We start from the raw sequence: 18,961 nt of genomic DNA, 5'->3' as shown, positions 1-18,961 counted from the left end.
TCTATATGTAAAATAAATTGAGAATCATATAATTATATGTATGTGTAAGAAATAGGGGAGAGAGAGAGAATGAGAGCAGCAGGAGACTGTATTAGTGTGTATGAGAGAAACTGCAGGAAAAAATGTAGATGGATCAGGACACAGGCTATCTCCATACCTTATTTTCATAAATGTGCATTCAAAACTCAGATTCTATCAGTGAACCCAGCTGAAGAATATCAAAGTCATCTTGTGTTAAAATCACTTTTATTCAGGATGAAAAATACAATATGTAACCAGATTAGATGATAGTCTGTGATTAGTTCTTTACCACATATTTCAAAAGAACTACATACTTACTTCCCATTGTTGTTACTGCAATATATTTCTTTTTATTTATTATTACTTAGAAGGTTACAACGTAGTGTTTTACGTAGCTTTTCTTTAATAGCAGATAGAGGACATTTTGCATACAAATACAGGCAGAAAAAAAATTAACACATGACTTTTTAAAGTAAGAACAAGGAAGACACCAAATCTACAACTTGGAGTTGAGAGCTCAGGGAATTGTTTTTTCTTTAAATAGGTGCTTTCTTGGGTATGACATGGCCTGATAAAAGCTCTAGACTTTGCAGACTGCAGCAGCATAAAGCAGTTTCCAATGCAATGGATGAAGATGGATCTGAGGTAGAAAGGTGGTCATGGCTTTCCTTTTATATAAAACAATTTTCTTCTTTTCAAAATATCTCTGCTGCAAATAGACACCCTTGCCCCCCAACCCACCCAACCTATTCTAAAATCATGGCAATTTCAAACTTTAAGCCTCCTTCTGGCCAGATCCCAGCTAAAGAGAACCCAAAGTTAAAATGTCTTTATGTTTTCATGTCTTTATGTTTGAATCAAAACATATTGTTTTCACCTTTTTTTGGTTCCTCTACATTTGGTAATTAAGTAACATGTTTAAACTGAATCAATTAAATGTTAAATCAGAAGCTAAATCAAAATACATAATTGAATGCACTCAAAGATGTAGGTGGAGGTACCATCACCTAAGCATTAATTTCATTCTTCTGTAGAAGCAGTGACATAGACTTTTGATAAACATTCTTTCCAAATATATTGATCAAGTGAAAGGTATAAAAACATCTGATCTTTCACTCAAAAGGTAAAATAAGCCGTGCACTAAATATGTGTCTGCTTTCAGTAAGAAAACAACTAGGAGTTTCAAGAACTATTAAGGACATGAAAATACAAAACAACAATAAAATTCTCTTTGAAGGGAACGAAAGACAGTGATGTGTTCCGGTATCACAATAGGTAAAGGTCTGCTGTGCATGTAATGATGAAAATCAAGACATGGAAACTAGGAAAGGTTGTACTAGTTTTTGTTTCTGTGTCAAAATGAAAATATGCTTAAGTGGGCAACCTTTGGTAATATGATCTTTGAGATTATTATAATGTAGTCTTCTTTATCAAATAGATTAAGACATAAAATAAATAATTAATTCCTACTTATATAAAAAGGGAATAAAATGCAGGAAAAAATATCCCCAGAGAAGTGCCATTTAGGCCTATAGGATTTTTATTACAATTATCCAAGTGGTCAGCAAAGAAGTAAGTGGGCAACATCAAATAAAGTTAAATGGCATACACAGGGCTGTAGCTTAAACCATACGTGTGTATATATAAGATATTTGATTGAAATTTATGAATTTATTAATGTGGCCAAATCATGGAAAACAAATACATGGATCTATTTGGCATCTATTTGGTTATATGGCTGATAAATTATAAATAACCACAACATTGTGGTAAAAGAGTCAAAGAACTAACGAAGTTATTGTGCAGGGTTAATATGAACAGCAGAAGGAATGTAAAAACGTAAAGTGGTCTTCTAATTCTTATGTAAGCTTTGTCATAGTTACTAAACAGACGGCATCATATTAGAAAGCCCCCACCCACTTTCCCAATGCTGTATACATTATACAGATCCGTGACAAATGTATTACCATTTCCAAATACCTCTCTGCTCATTAATTTACACTTGCATAGAAAGGGAAGAAGAAAACAACAATATATGGTTATTATAAAAACAAAATATCCATTTCTCTTTGGATAGTCAGTGTTTTACTCTTTCAGTAGAACACACAGTCAGCACTCAACACCGTGGGCCAAGGAGCCATGGAGCTTCTGATTAAATGAAACTTGGAATTGGCATTTGCTGAAAAGGGAAACACTGTACGTCAGGAAACATTGGTTGGCCGGATGAATACTTCACATTGCCTGTGGGAAGGGAAAATAGCACTGTCAGAAATTTGCACAAAACATTCCAGGAAGCAGAGATCTGTCAATTCTTCAAGAAAATAAAAGTGCTTCTTTCAGGAGTCTTAACTCCCATATGACTTTTGCTTCCTGCAATGAGGTCCCTCCCTCTCATGCTGAAGTTACCTAGTCTGCTTTCTATCACCGTAGCTGATTTACACGGAAGTCTGAAAGTCTTTTCTCTTGGCCAGGCTGGAAGCTAAGTTAAAATGGAGAGGACTTCATTTCTTTCTGCTGGAGGTACCAATGGTGAGTGAATGAGGCTGGTGAAAATATCCCATGTCTTCCTGGGGGACTGTGGGAGGTCATCTGTAGAGGGGGTACCCTAACAGTGCCAACCCATCTTGATTCCAAGCTGGAGTCCAGAGAAGAGGAAGAGAAGGCAGGAATCATAACCTAAGGGTGTGCAGTGGTGCCAGTTAAATGTCCCAGGTCAGAGACAATATAAATCCAGGCCACACTCATGGAAGTGGTATCAACCTTTTGAAGGGAGGGTCAAACATTTGGTCTTCCAAAAGGATTTTGAAATTAGAAAAAAATAAAAAAAATTCTAAAATGAAATCATCCAAACTGGTCCATGCCTCATAAATCATAAAAGGCCTTTCTGGACCCTCAGGAAAGATACTCCGTCTTTCCACCTTATTTTATGTGGGACTTTATCCTGCTCCCTGGAAGCACTTTCCTAATGAAGCCACTGGAAAAGCTGCCCATGGAGCCCCTCCTTTTCCCAGGTATGCTGAAAGCAGCAAACTCATTTGACTCTGGCCTAGAGCCTATTCTCCATGACTATTCAAATTTGGATTCCTCAGACACTTGCTTCTCCATTTTGAACATTTGATTGCCATGTTAGAGGGAGCAAAAATTCAGCAAACACTGATGGGTTTCAGGCATTGTACTGAGGGGAGGCCCTCCTACGAAGCAGGTGTGGAAGATATCTCAGCCAGGCAGCCTCATTCAATTCTAATATGAGGTAAGTGCTGGCCATAGTAAATTCAAAGTGGTTTGAGGACAGAGAAGGGGAGAGATTAACTCTATATGAGAAAGGAATATTTTGTTACATACTAACATTGATAACTGAAACTCTGGCGCTGATTCATGTTGAATATAAAGCCAAGAGGATTTTTGAATTATGTCTATATACTCCATTATCCTTGAGAATTAGATGTGTCTATTAATTGGACACACAATACGTCTCCTTTTAGGTATCAGAATTCTAAAAATTTAAGATCATGCTATGTAAATATTAGCCCAACCCTCCAGGTGAAAATATATACTTTTCATGAATTTCCATTCAACCCAAGACATGAAAAGTGAAGAAAAGAGAAGAGAAGGAAAATGCTGAAGGGTAAAGCAAAGAACAAAAAACACATGGAGAGGGAAGGAAGAAAATGGGAAAGGGGCCTCTTGTATTGAGTTGCATGTTTGCTCCATCCACTAAGTTGCTATATAACCAGGAACCATTTAGCTCTTTGTAAACTCAATTTCTAAAATCTAGAAACAGAGTAGGAGGAGAAGGCCTCCTAAGATCATTTCTCGCTTTAAATTCTGAGCACTTATATCTGAGGATTTTAAAAGATTCTCTCTTCCCTCCTTGCCTTTGTCATTCACAGCCTCATTCCACCTGGGGACCATCAGGACTAACCTCGTTGTACCCTTTATCCTTAATTTTAATGGGCCACCCTAAAAAGCTCTAGACTCCTGTTGCCCTTCCATCATCTGTATTCCGGTCATATAGTGATCTGCACACCCCTTTCTGTGTCCTCATGCTTCACCCTTCCTAGCTCTTGAAACCTGTCATATAGGTCATGTGGCCTGTGATCCACAAAACCCGTGTTCCCAAACCCTTCTCTGAATGCTGCCTGCATCTACTTGCTCTAATCAATATCTGCATCTACCTGAAGACACAGCTTCCCTCATAACCCTCTCACATAGGACTTCCCCTCCCCACCCTCCCCCATTCCTCATACACTGCATGAGTCTTCCTTGGTCCTCACTGAGGCCTTTGGGGTATCTTCTTTCTCTTCTCCCTAAAAACACCCAGCTTTGAATCTCATGTCATCAGACTATACGAATCCATTATGCAGTCATCTACTGACTCCGTAGGTCATGTTCCTTCACTTCTTGAAGTAAAAAATGGCTCAATGTCACCCACTCTAAAGCTATTTTTAAATATTAGTGATTTCAACACCCATGGAAATGATTCTTCCAGCACTCTGGCTTCTTGGTTCTTTAGGCTCTTTTCCTCCAATGGTCCTGTCCTCCAACCTTCTTAGCCATTCACACAAAGGTCCAAATATGCACCATTACCAGTACTTGCAACCCCTCTAATTTCAATATCACTCAACCCAGCTTCTGACAAACACCTCTACTTCCACAGCTTACTTCCCCTACAACTGCAAATTTATCCATCCTTTGATAAAGGGATCCATTGATCCTCCCATCTTTATTTCTGTCTCCTACACTGGACATTTCCTCATTCCTTTCGCTACTGAGCTTAAGCATCTGGTTCAATCATTATAATCACTTCTTTGCCTCTTCCCTTGAATCACTGTACTCACTTTGTCAAACCCCAACTTCAACTTTTTAAATGCCAATACTCAGCCCACTCTGGTGCCTGTGCTCATGAACGTGAATACGCCTAGAGGGCAACTTACAACCCTGCAGAATGGCCTCATGTTAAATTCATGAGTGGCACCTTTAATGTTGCTTGTAGTCACACTCTATTTCCCAGGCCATCTGCTCTTCTATTCTCCAAGAAGCTATCACACATCCTCCAGTCACTCCTCGCACTTCTGACACCTCCTCCCCAACCTCACTCCCTGCTAAAGTCCCGGCTTCCAATTCACTTAGACAACAGAAGCAAGCAGGAGAGAACACCCACAGCTTGCCACACGCCTAGTCTACTTCACATACCCTTGTCTTTTAGTTAAGATCCCAGCCTTTCTTGCCAATAAGACATCATTCAGAAGGTTCATTGTTTCAAAAAGATTAGTAAACAAGTTCATGAAAGAAAATGTTCTCCAAAGCTGCTGTGGCTTTGTGGCACATTATTACTAAAAGTATGTGATAAGAAAATGTGAATGGAAAACAAAATCTCAGGATCCCTAACTCACTATGCTAAAGGGAAGAATTAAAAGTGGGAACTGAGTCACACAAAAACTACCTTCCTAAGCAGATAGTTGCAAAGATAGAAGGCCAGCGACCTCCCTCACAAATTGCTCACAAGGAAATTTCTCAGGGCCCTCAAATCTTTACTCTAAAACAGAGTTTTGTTGAATTTCACCCTGTCAACGTGAATTAACAGCTTATCTTTACAGGACAAAGGCAGGACTAGAAGTCATCTCTCCGCCCACCCTGAGAAAAATGCGTATTTGATTGCTTCTTCTACTCTAGGCATACTTTATCTTAATTATATAAAATGCAGATTTACTGAGCGTGAGACAAATGCATAATAGACTGTTCCTCCACCACTCCTGCCTGCTCTCCTTTTGTGAAGCCCTCAAAATCCTTTTTGGGAAAAAACAAAAAAACAAAAAACAAAACAAAACAAAACATAGCCTACAAATCCTAATGAAACTTGTCTCTCTTTTCCTCAGGTGTGTCCTCAACCTTGGCAAAGTAAACCTCTAAATTAATTGAGACCTGTCTCATACACTTTTTGGTTTATAGAAAATACTAAAAGGCATAAGGCTATAGCTGCCAAAACTTCACAGCAATTTTTAAGTACAAAATTGAAATATTTTCCCCTACAAAGTAAAACCACCTCTGTGGTACCAGTCATTTTTTTTTAGGTCAATGTTCTGTGATAGCCACCTTAAGCAGACATTTGAGAGAGCAGTGGTGGTCAAATCTATCTAGAGTGACTTTATGTAGCACCTAAGACGCCATTAAAAAGCTGTTAGAACACAAAGGATCAAACACGTGGTATTTTTGGTATCTGTGGCTTGGGAGCCACCCCCCACCCCCAGACTGACAAACTGTTGTACAGAATCAACTAACATTTAAATGTCAAGTAAGTTTACTTATTTACATGGAGAATAAAGTAGGAATAAAATCAGTGGTGGATAATCTGCTTACTCTAGGTTGGGATCAGTAACATAGAGCCAACCAACGCATTAACTCTTACCTGTGGCCTGCTGGGAACATTTGCTGAAAGAGAAAACAAAAGAAATCACTTAATGGCAGTCCTGTTACTTTGTTGGTTCCAACTTTCAGGCATGCAAATGCTTGGAAAGTATCACTCTACGTAGGGTAATAATAGCCCAGTTGTTAAATGGATGCTAATAGGAAAAACAAGAAACACATTTTGTTTTTTTTTTCCTGGCTTAATGCTTTAATAAGGGCTAGTTTTCCTGGTTACTTTCTCCTATCCCATGTGATTTAAGATTTAGTGCATACACTAAAGCATTCACTGAGCACTTAGTCTTGCAAACAATCTCATTTCCTATTTAAATGATACTGTGTATTTGGTTTATGTATCAGAACAGAGCACATCTACTTACTTTGTTGAGTACTAATTCTGACCAAGGGACCACTGGAGGCGTAAGTCTTTGGTTTCTGCCTCCCTTGACCCACCCTTGACACACCCTGGACCCTAAAGCCCAGGAAAATAGTGGCCAAGTACTTGCATCAAGGAAAGCGCTGGCCTAATCCTGTGTCCTTCTGGATACTTGGGATAATAATAGTCCCTTGGATGGGCCCAGTTAGGAACAATGGAGAAGTTAGAATAGGGCGTTTAATTCTCCTTGCCACACAGATAGCTCAATTCCTTTTTGGTTCCAGAGCCCATGACAGTGAAGACGATCTGGCGGGCTTTGCAGGGGCAGCCACTGCCGTCTCTTCTCTAAAGCATCTGCTTTTCGTCCCCCCTTTGCTACATGATCATCTCGTTCTCAATGCTGGGAGAAAAAGAGGAGATCTGTCCCCCAATAACGGCAACATCTGTTCTTGGTCAAATAAAAGTTGTCCCTAATCATCTAGCATGCTGCACTCCTTCCACCTCTCACTGTTCTATGCTGAGTGGGAGAAAGGACATCAGTGACCATGTGCTGTGTGCTGGGAGCTTTGTGAGAAAAAAAGAGCAGGCATGAAGAGTACCCTTCCTATAACGTCTGGAGGGAAAGTGTGAGGCCCAGTATTTGGGGGAGAAATCAGGCTAAAAGGAGCCTAGTTCTACCAGATCTGTAAGTTACATCCAGGAGAAAAGAGTGGCCCTCCACAGTGTCCAAGGGATAGCTGAGTTGAATTATTATTAAGTACACCATAGGTTTACACACTCTTTTTAAAACAGACAGAGTTATGCTTCTCTTGCAAGTAACAAATATAACAAATAGCCAAACCCTAGACAGAAGTCTAATCCATTTTGCTCTAAACCAATACTTTTAACCTTACAGCCTTTTATCAAATAAAATGCTATGGGTATTTGCCTGAACAAATCACACAAAAATATCTTAAAAAGGAAATCATTGCATTGCAGTGGGTTTTGAGTTTTTGATGAATGCCATTCAAGCTTAATAAACATAGGCAATTCATAGTAAAAATATGCCTGTGGGTCAAAAATAATTTTGAAAGCATTTCTTGGTCTATCAGCAAAAATTAGTTGGCTTACTGCCAGTATTCCATACATTTGAAGGACATAAGTAAAAAATGGACAAAAAAAACTTATACCAAAAAATAAAAATGGTTACTGCAGTCAGTGGGAATTTTAGTATGTACACTTGTTAATTGGCAGTACATTTAAACCCTTTTCCTTACCTCCTTGCCAGGAAGTGAAGGAAATGCCTGCTTCTGTGCTCTAAGACTCAACATAAATAATTTAAAAAAGACTTTAAAAGGCCATAATTCAAGGATGCTATCAGGATCAACTGGGATATTAATTCAGACAAAGGAGTTCTAAAGTGTTATGTGCAACAATGTGTAGACACAGTTAAAAAACGGTAATGTTAAACTAGGCAATTCACACAATTAGGATTTATGAATACAGAGTCTCATTTTAATTCCAAGATTGCCAAGAGTGGAAATTCATTTGGGGCCATGCTAATTTTTAATCCACAAAGGATCAAAAGTCAAGATTAACATGAAGATCAATTCATTGTATGCTGGCAACAAGCATTTTTAAAGTTCTCATTAGTTACAGGGGCTCAAGGGATTGGCTTGACATTGGGAGGGTGCCAATCTGATTTGTTTAGATAAATTCACCAAAGGTGGTTGGTAAGCTTTGGGAATCACAAAGGCTTATTAAAATATTTGCTGGCTGAGCAACTTTAAAGGGACAAAAGAACAAATGAATCCTACAAAACGTTCTGAGTACTATCTAGGAATGCTACAAGGAAACCTTCCCAGCTAGAAAATGTAATCATTCACTCAAGTCAGAAACATGTATTGGGGCCGGGTGTGGTGGCTCACGCTTGTAATCCCAGTGGTTTGGGAGGCCAGGGTGGGTGGTTCACTTGAGGCCAGAAGTTTGAGACCAGCCTGGCCAACATGGTGAAACCCCATCTCTACTAAAAATACAAAAATTAGTTGGGCGTGGTGGCATGTGCCTGTAGTCCCAGCTACTTGGGAGGCTGAGGCACGAGAATTGCTGGAGCCTGGGAGGTGGAGGTTATACAGACCCAAAATCGTGCCATTGAACTCCAGCCTGGGCAACAGAGTGAGTCTCTGCCTAAAAAAAAAAAAAAAAAAAAAAAAAAAAAAAAGAGAGAAAGAAACATGCACTGGGTACCAAGTCTACCTCCCATGCTGATTTCTATTCTGCATCAATTTTCAAAAGGTTTAATAATTACAGGCAGAATATGAAAATATGTATCAATTTTATAAATAAGTAAATTCAGCTTTTATTTTTAAGGAAAGCTGTCCCTATCTTGTATATGTTTATAATACCAGAGAAAAAATACAAATAGCAGAACTTTCAGAAGCCAAAAATTAAAACATGGAGATTTCAAAGGATTCTAAAATACACTTTTCATCATTTCATACATGGATGTGCTTGAATTCTTGAAAAGAAGACATGACTAGTAATGTTCATTCAGAAAACTATGGCTATTATAAATATTTGTGAATGTGCATAGTTAAGACTATGAGAACATGAAGCCAGCTGCTCCAAACCAATACTTTTAAACCAACAGCTTTTTATCAAATAGAAGGTATGGGTATTTTACATACAAACATATTTAAAAGGAAATCATTGCATTTCAGTAGGTTTTGAGTTTTTGACGAATGTGATTCAAGCTTAATAAACATTAAGGAATCTCAGGGCTCCATAAACCACTCTCTGAACACTGAGAATGACATTGGTGGAGGGGACCAATGCAGGGGAGAGGATGAATCTCTGTGATGTGGGTCCCATTGAAGGTACTGTGTATACTCCTGTCAGGAACCAATATCAATGAATAGCTAACAAGATCCCCAACCAATAGGAATTTTATACTTGCCTTTAAAGGGAGGCCATAAAAAGAGATACATTTACCTCTTACAATTCATTTTTGCTCTAAATTATGATTATTTATTTTTAATAATGTTCTGTTTTAAAACCACATGGGTCCATCTTTTGTAAAATCTAGATGTCAGAGTATACTTTGAGAAAAATTTAAGAGTAAATTCTTTAGGAAATGGAACTTGTAAAAAATCCCACATTTTTAGAGTAAAATTTTTAATATGGGAATTATATATTTTATATTTATTATAAGGTACATATTGAAACACGTTTCCCATCCTGGCTGTCACTGCTAACTGACTTTTACAATTGAAAAGTCCATGATATTTAAATAAAAACTTCTAAACATGCTTTGATGTACATGATTTTTTAATTATTAAGGTTATTTAGGTATAAGCTGAACTAAAAAGTAATTTCCTTTAAGAATTTAATTCTGGCTCATAAAGACTATGATGAGGTTTTATCTACTCACTAAGTAACATACAACTGAAAATCAAAACCTCTAAATAAATTTGACCTTGAATTATAATTAATAAACTAGTTTTAATCAGTTTTTCTATTACGGTGGTTACAGAGCCTAGAAAATAAGCAACAATCTGGCAGCATGTGAGCATTCAGTGGCCCTCTTAAGCTTTTGTGAGACTCTACAGAGCCGAAAGTGTCTCTATATGTGTGCACATGTGTGCGCACATGCATGCATGTGCTTTTGGGGGTAGGGAGGTGGGTGTGGAGATTGACATAGTGTAAATGCGATTCTGCAAACTTTGAGAAGCATTATAGTAAATCTACAAATGAAAACCTGAGAAACAGCACACTGGCAAAATACAAATAGATATATTCATGTGCTGGTGGAAACCATAATATAATCTTTAGGCAAATATTCCTGAAAATTCACAAAGAAATATATGTTTGTTTGTTTGTTTGTTTATTTTGTTGTTGTTGTTGTTGTTTTGAGACAGAGTCTCACTCTGTTGCCCAGGCTGGAGTGCAGTGGCATCATCTCAGCTGACTGCAACTTCAGCCTCCCGGGTTCAAGCGATTCTCATGCCTCAGCCTCCCAAGTAGGTAGGACTACAACTACAGGCTTGTGCCACCATGCCTGGCTAATTTTTTTGGTATTTTTAGTAGAAATGGGGTTTCGCCATGTTAATCAGGCTGGTCTCAAACTCCTGACCTCAAGTGATCCACCTGCCTCAGCCTGCCAAAGTGCTGGAATTACAGGCATGAGCCACCACACCTGGGCCAGAAATATATTTTAAATAGCTGTTTTCACATTCTGCTAATGATGGTATTTTAAAAATTACAAAGTTGTATAAAATAAACAATAATTTTTAAATGAAGTCAATATATCTTATTTACCTACACTCCTGACAATTGATAATCTCTTTTTCCTCATTTCAGATGGCTTTCTTTTTTTTGGAGAGAAAGTCTCACTCTGCCTCCCAGGCTGGAGTGCTGTGGCATGATCTCGGCTCATTGCAACCTCTACCTCCCAGGTTCAAGTGATTCTCCTGCCTCAGCCTCCTGAGTTGCTGTGATTACAGGTGCATGCCACCATGCCCGGCTAATTTTTGTATTTTTAGTAGAGACGGGGTTTCACCATGTGGGTCAGGCTGGTCTTGAACTCCTGACCTCATGATCCACCAGCCTCGGCCTCCCAAAGTGCTGGGATTATAGGTGTGAGTCACTGTGCTCAGCCTGGGATGGCATTTTCTAAGGAGATGACCGACAAGGGTAAAATAAGAGGCTATGCTTTACATGAATTCTTATTTTAGTGACTGCCCTGGATTTAAAATCAGTTTGAGAGTAAATCTCTCTAAAATTACAAATAATGTCTTCAAATCCTTTCAAAGATTAATTGAAATATAATTATAGCACTAAGTAATTTATATTTATATATTTGTGTGTGTGTGCATATATATATACACCGTATATATATACAGTTTACTTGTATATATATGTGTATATATAGTTTACTTGTACATATATGTATATATATACAGTTTACTTGTATGTATATATTCTGCTAGAAACACCAGAAGTGTTTTAGGTGAGAGCTCAGCCAAAATTGCAAGGTGGCAAGGTGCTGAAGACAAAACATTTGGAAAAAAATGAATAAGTAAGAATTATTATATAATTTCCCCCAGAATTTGGTTATTTTCTGGCTCTTGGTTGTTCAGATGGAAACTTCACAGAGTCCTAATCTATGATGCCTTAAATTGTTTGGCCTTTATACAATGACTATTTTATTCCATGAGAAAAGAAACCAGCAGGAAAAAAAAAGGAAAATCTGAAAATAATCCCTTTCTGCACTAGAGTCTGATGACATTGGAGAACAACATTTGAAGAAAAGAGAGGGAATTACACTAGCAAGGCTATTTTCATGCCTTGTCTGGCATGCCACTGAAAGCTCTTCTTTGAACTAAGATGTGTTCCTTACGATAGCTTGCATCGAAGAGGATAATTTCTTCTTAAAACCAGACTTATTACTTTATTTGCCTTCATTTTATCACCCATCGGGCATATTGAAAAATCTCAAAGAGCAGAATTGGATTGCAACTGTACCCCCGTGACTTGATAGTATCTAGGTTGAGCTTCATTTTCTTATATAATGTTTCCCTTATTTTCAAATAATATTCAGTCCTGTTTGTAATAAGGTTTTTGTTATCTTAAGGAAGAAGGCGAAGGGCCGCATGCAGAAAAAGAGAAAGGGAAGGAACAGGCGCAGCTGTGGTGTTGCGATCTTTCATACTCACGGCAGCAAGATGGAAACGTGCTGTGAATCTGCTCCATGACCTCCGTGAGATCCGTGCTGGTGTCGTGCGGTGGGGCCAGCAGGTCCTCTCCCGCTGTGACAGCAAATAAAGAGAACAACAAAGCTTCTCAAATTAATGTCTAGCCTTCCACTAAAACCCAAATTCAGGAGGAAGTACTCCTACCAGCCTCTAAATATCAATGTGAAAAGAGTTCCCACTGCAGAGGACAATTTTAGGGGAATACACCCAAAACATTTTTGCTTGAGTGTTGGTAATATAATTTTACATAATTAACATGTACTAGCTGTTTGTTTGCATAGAAAGAATGCACACACCAGGGGACTGAAAAATATGAGAGTGAAAAACAAATAATATAGTCTTATTATTTCAGTGTTTGAATGAGAAATCTATTATTTTTGCACCACAGGTATGTTTTCACACAAAAAAAATTCCACCAATTTCTTTTTCTGTCCTCCTTTCTTTTTGGAGACTTCAGCTTAGGCCAGCTTATCCTGCCACAAAAGTAAAGGCATCTTATTTAAGATACCTTTAACTAGGATGTGTTTTTATTCTATAATCCATAGTCAAAATAATTCTCTTATTTAAAAAATATGAAAATAATCTTAATATTTTAATATATATATTTTTTGAGACGGAACCTCCATCACCAGGCTGGAGTGTATTGGTGCTATCTCACCTCACTGCAACCTCCGCCTCCCGGGTTCAAGTGATTCTCCTGACTCAGCCTCCCGAGTATCCGGGACTACAGGTGCGCTCCACCACGCCCGGCTAATTTTTGTATTTTTAATAGAGATGGGGTTTCACCATGGCCTCCCAAAGAGCTGGGATTACAGGCGGGAGCCACCACCCCCGGCTGATATTTTAATTTTTTTCTGGTTAATGTACCAAAAGTTATCCCACCAAGAAATTAATTTGGTTACAATATATAGTTCTCAGTAAAATTCTAGAATTTTAATTTAATTGATAACAAAATGTCATTGGTTAACACCTAGTTTACTGAGTCCTTCCTAGCATCGTGACAGGTCCTCATTGTGACCAAGGACGGGCTGTGTGGGGCCTCTGCCTCTGATGGGACAGGCATGACAATGTCTAAGGGGATTAGGATGAAGAACAGTGAATAAATGAGTTTCCACGCCTTGGCAGATACAACCATAATGTTTGGTATAATATTATTAATCCTGAATATGTACAATATAACATTTTAGAGACAGAAAGTGTACTAAAAAAATCATTCACAAAGCAAATAATTTAATTTCTTGCTCATTCTAAAGGGCAGAGGAGGCTTTTTCATCCAAAATTCAATCCACTTCTACAGATTATATAAACAAGTGTATTACAGCTTATTTGAAATTGTTTGCTTTTTGATATTGTTGAAATGGATTTGCACCTATTTAAGACCAAATACAAGAACTCTTTTACTTCCTAAGGCACCACTGTGTAAGAATGTTACTTAACAGGAAACACAAACAAATGGCAAAGCACAAAGCAGACTCAGCAGAGGAGCTGTGTGTTGGGGACACCGACCTGCCTGGTGGAACTGTGGGCCGGAGGCATCTGGATCAAGCGAGTAGCTCAGTGCAGAATGCTGAGGAGAAGCCCACGGGGAAACACCGTTGATTCGGGAATCAGATTCGGGCTGGAACCACATTCAGAGGTTAAAGCAGGGAAAGGATTCAAATAATCATAAGGAAAAACATTTCCTTTTCAACTTCCCCGCCCTCACCATGGATAATTAAATCATATAGAAGTCTATGCCTTCAGATGTTTTCAATACATTTTTAGCATCAGCTTGGTGGGGGCTTTGGTCCTTCTCTTTCCGCTTGGACACCTTGAAGAACCCACTTGGTTATGCTGCAAGATTCATTTATCAACACCATTTTTTATCCCTCAATTTTTCTATTGTTTTAATGTTAAGTGAATTCATAAGCATAGTCCACTCATATTTTAAACATCAGCACTGGGTTTCTAATACAGTAAATTTATCCAATTTCAAAATCAGCTCATATTCCAAGGCAATATTGGGAGAGTGGTTAGAAGCATGATTATGGATTTAGATTGCCTGGATTCTAATTCCCACTCTGCCACTCATAAGCTGTGTAATTCTGGGAAAACTGTAGAACCTTCCATGCTTTAAGTTCATTATTTGTAAAATGGGGAGGGTAATGATAGTGCTATGTTATAGGGTTTTGTGAGGGGAGTGAAGAATGACTATTTCTAAAATGGTTAGAACAGCCTGACACTTAGTAAATACTTCATAAAAGCACTCACACAAATCTTCAATACGGATACGCTGAAATATATATGGTCAAATTAGAACGTGTGAGCCACCATATAGGGAATGCAGATGTTGCAAGTTTTTCATGCATATTTTTCCATTAAATCTATATTAGTTGAAGCCTGGTAGTTCTGCCAGTTTTTACTATCAGAGTTGAATTTTCCATCTACTTCTAGCATTCATCATCCTAAATTGTTTAGAAGAGATAAGAGCTCTGCAGTCTGGGATATAGAGAGCCATTTGGATATCAGCTATCTCTAAAAGCATTACTGTGTGATTCTCAAGGCACATGAGCCATTAGACAGCACTGTCTAATGGGATGGAGGGAGTAGGGGAAGGCAAGGGTGAACAGAAAAGCCTTTTGCTCTCCTGTGAGCATCAACCAGCCATGGCAAATAAAGGTTTTGAGCACAGCTTCCTTCTGCAGCAATTCCATCTATGCACTAAGTTGTTAACACTAACACTTCATATTCTAAACAAGAGATTGCAAGACAAAATCCATCCCTCACACAGCACCATTCAGAAACTTCAAGTTCACAGAATGAAAAATGTAACTTTTTCAATGCATGTGGCTGGCAGTAAGTAAGACTCAAACATTCCGGAGGGCTTCAAGAAACCCACGTCTTGGGTCACTCTTGGGAAACTCTTACTTTCCAAATATGTGGGATTGGGAGGCCCCGAAGTAAGCCTTCCACTGAACAGCCTCACTCAAATTCTGAAACACTGAGAGACATAGAGGAAAGTGTATGGTCAAGTTATAAAGAGTGATCTATGTGTAGGTAAAGCAGAAATGACACTGTTTTGAATTACTCTGGTAAGTTGAAAAGACTGAGAGCAACTGTGAAAGGTAGTTTTCTAAAATTTGAGAGAATCACTGGAGAGAAAGTTGTTCCTGCTTTGAGTCAATAAATCATTTCTGGAGAAAGGCACTCCTATTATACCACATAGGAGCTCCACACAGCACAGGCTAGAGAAAAAGACAAAAGATGACATGCATGTTGATGTCAGGGATTCTTCAAGAGAGAGGAGCTCTTGGCCCCTGTGCTGGGACTCTACGCTCCCTGCACCTGCTGCAAAGGTCTCTCCATCACTACTTCAGAGACATCACTCCTATTCCTAACTACTGTGTGCCATCAAGCACTTAATTCCCTACAGTGTGCTGTGTCTTCACATATGAAAGTATGTTGCTGTGATCTCTAACAAGACAGCAGGCACCAGAAAGGCAGAAACTGTATTGATGCTTCTTTTATATCCCACTGATGAGTTATTGAATCAATTTAGTAGGTCCTGACCAGCATTAAGAAAGAAAAATAGAAGGAAGAAAGGGAGGGAGGAAGAAAGGGAAAATAGAAAATAAGAGCTGGCATTTCTCTATAAGGGCAAGTATTATTTTGTATTCTCCATACATGTATGTATTCATCATAATGTAAATTGTATTTCTTATCATCCAGAAAGCTTGCAAGCAACTCCCATAAAATATGGTCCAGTGTTAGGAAATAATAGTAGCAAATTAATAACCTTCTTTAACTCAATTTCTTGAAAATAGAAAATAATGATTCTTGGAGTCAGCATTCTTGTCTCACTGGAAGAAAGCTTTAGAATGCCAATTTCAGGTCTCTTGCCATTCCTTAATACAGATGCTTCCCATGTATAATTTAGGAAGATATATGTCATAGGATATTTTCTCTCAAACAGTTCAGAGCTGAGGCGGACTTCATTGTTAAAGAAGACTGGGAAATTCCATTGTAAGCTGGGCAAACACATTTTTGTGTGCCAGTGAGGATTTATATGCTTACATGTAAAAGGAAATTTCTAAGCCAGTCTAAATTAACTACGGAGGTAAAAAATTGAAAGTGGACTTCTCTGCCTCTCCTGACACCTGGACCATGTCCCAGGGCAGTCGACACGTGGCCTGGGGAGGTGTGACGCTGAATTCTACACACCCTACCTGCTCCAGCAGCTGTCGGAGGCGGTGGAGCTGAGACTCCAGCTGTTTATTGTGATCTTCTAAAATCTGCATCCTAGCCTCCAGCCGACCTTTGTGCTGCCTGAGGAGTTTTGCTTCTGCTATAAGTTCTGAATCCTCAGACGTGTGATGGGGAGATACAATCGACTCTGGCGGTGAACCGACAGGGAGCCCCCTTCGGAGGTGCTGGTCCTTCAGCTGCTCGTACTCCACCTGTAGATTTCTAATACAGAAAGAGGGAGAAACAGAATTACTACCATGTGCATTACCTTCTCTCCAAAATTGTCTGTGAGGTTCAAATTTAGCTCATGCTAGTTCCTCTTATATAAAAATGTGTATTAATAGTAGGATGAGCATGCATGAATAAAATTGTAGTTTTAAGCAAGTGTCCCAGTAGACATCATCAATGAACCCCCAAATGCTGCTGTATTGCAGCCAGCATCCCAGTTTGTTAATATCCTCTAAAATTTTCACTCCACTGAGATTTCTTAGACAATAGTCTTGAAAAAGAGAATAAATGGGGGCTACAGTGAAATTCATACAAAAGAAAGGATGACATATTTCCTTCTCCCAGGCCTAGCACACCTTTGTTCTTCCTCCAGGTCAGCAATGATCCTCTCCAGTTCTCCACGTTCTTCCCTCTCTACTGACTTCAGGATCTGAGCTGGGCTCTGCGGCTGGCTCACCGGGGACTCTCCTCCGAGTGTTTGGCAATACTGCTGGATGAGGGCGTGCTCGTCTTCCCTAGCAAGACAAAGGAAACAGACCCAGAGGCTCACATCTGGATGGTGATGTTTTTGGACATAAAGGAAGTAGAAATAATGATGGACAGGATAGTGGCTGGGCCAAGTTTGTCTCAGAGCTCAGTGTCTCCATGACCTCTTAAAACTCTAGGAAGGAGTTCATCTAGCAGAGCATGTATATTCTGTGAGTCAACATTTCAGGCTTTTCTTTCATCTAACAGCTCTATCTCACAAACTTCAGAAGAGACATCTTACTCAGCAGAAAAAAACAAAAATAGGGAACAACATTTAGTGTAAAAGATAATGTAGACAAAATCAATTACTCCATGCCTAAAGAGTTGATTAAAAGACTACTGAATTAAGAATCATCTGACTTCACTGTCTTTAGAATTTGGTTGAAAGTAATTTTGAAATGCTTTGTAACCCATATGACAAGGTTTATAATCCTTATGTTCTTTTATTTAAATAGCTCAGCACAAATTATAATTGTAGATATTTATAATGTCTCTACAGATATTTTACTTTATATTATTAGCAGGTCATTTTTAGGGTTGATCACTCTGCTTTAGAACAAGAAACTACATTTAATGCATGCGGGTTCTCCTATTTATCTAACTACTTGTCTAATGAACTAGACATAGCAGTAACATGGTTGAATTAGTAACTGACATAAGTGAACGTCTAACAGAGTTGATATATTTATGGCAAGAAAATGCTTTCTAGCAGATTCGGAATTTCTTATCTTCTTTTAACAAGAGAGATCCAGTGAGATCTTATAAATGTGCAAATACCAGATCTCCTGGCTAATGCTAGCAGGGCAGTCCATTAGCAGATGGCACCTGGTCTGTTTTGATGGCTTTTGGTAAACAAGTCCTGGAATCGATGGCTTTACAGGATAGGGCAGCAGGAAAACCTCATGTCAGTTATGTAGCTATCAGAGTATCAAATGGAGCTATCTCATGACTGAAGCAGCTCCTTCCTGTGTAAGCGATGGGGGCTGCAAACGTCTCTTAGAGACTTCTTCTGTTACTCCGGAGTCAGACAGCATCCTATTGCAGCCAGAAAGAACCTGGTGTGTGGTGCTGGCAGTCCTGGGCCTCTCTCAGCTTCACCAGAGCCTTGAGATTACCTGTGCCCTTGAGCTGATGAGTAACACTTGATGCTGGGGAAGACCTCTGGTACTTGTAATTTCTGATTTGAAAATTCATCTTGCTGTTACTGCAGTTTACTCTAACAAGGAATGGACTTGAAATTGTATCAGAAAGTTGGTGAATTCCTATGAAAGGTTTGTCCTAAGCATTGAGATCAGAGAGATAGATGAAGCAATTGAGAAAACTGAATATTCTGGTATTGTGCTTGTCAAACAGCCAGAGCAAAAGTTCAGGTGTGCCACTTGTTAATTTATTTTGCTTTCTTCATCAATAAACCCCCTCTCTTTTTCTCTCTCTCTAGAAATATATAGAT

General features: G+C 38.8%; 1 protein-coding gene across 5 annotated transcripts in view; it reads right to left on the bottom strand.

Moving 5' to 3' along the window:
- Positions 1 to 229: 229 nt before the first annotated feature.
- UTRN (utrophin) overlaps positions 230 to 18,961 on the bottom strand; it is a 516,343-nt gene continuing 497,611 nt past the window's right edge. For all 5 annotated transcript variants that reach the window (XM_055266343.2, XM_055266390.2, XM_055266360.2 and 2 more), the window contains 6 exons: positions 17,340 to 17,498; positions 16,737 to 16,977; positions 14,038 to 14,149; positions 12,493 to 12,585; positions 6,428 to 6,450; positions 230 to 2,262 (listed from right to left, as the gene is read on the bottom strand). In XM_055266343.2, coding sequence (XP_055122318.1) covers positions 2,254 to 2,262; positions 6,428 to 6,450; positions 12,493 to 12,585; positions 14,038 to 14,149; positions 16,737 to 16,977; positions 17,340 to 17,498 — 637 coding nt within the window. In that variant the 3' untranslated portion in view covers positions 230 to 2,253. The remainder of the gene's footprint in view (positions 2,263 to 6,427; positions 6,451 to 12,492; positions 12,586 to 14,037; positions 14,150 to 16,736; positions 16,978 to 17,339; positions 17,499 to 18,961) is intronic.

Source organism: Symphalangus syndactylus, chromosome 2 (assembly GCF_028878055.3).
Source record: "Symphalangus syndactylus isolate Jambi chromosome 2, NHGRI_mSymSyn1-v2.1_pri, whole genome shotgun sequence".
NCBI lineage: Eukaryota > Metazoa > Chordata > Mammalia > Primates > Hylobatidae > Symphalangus > Symphalangus syndactylus.
The sequence above is the reverse complement of the archived record's forward strand: the minus strand, read 5'-3'. Positions and strand labels throughout refer to the sequence as shown.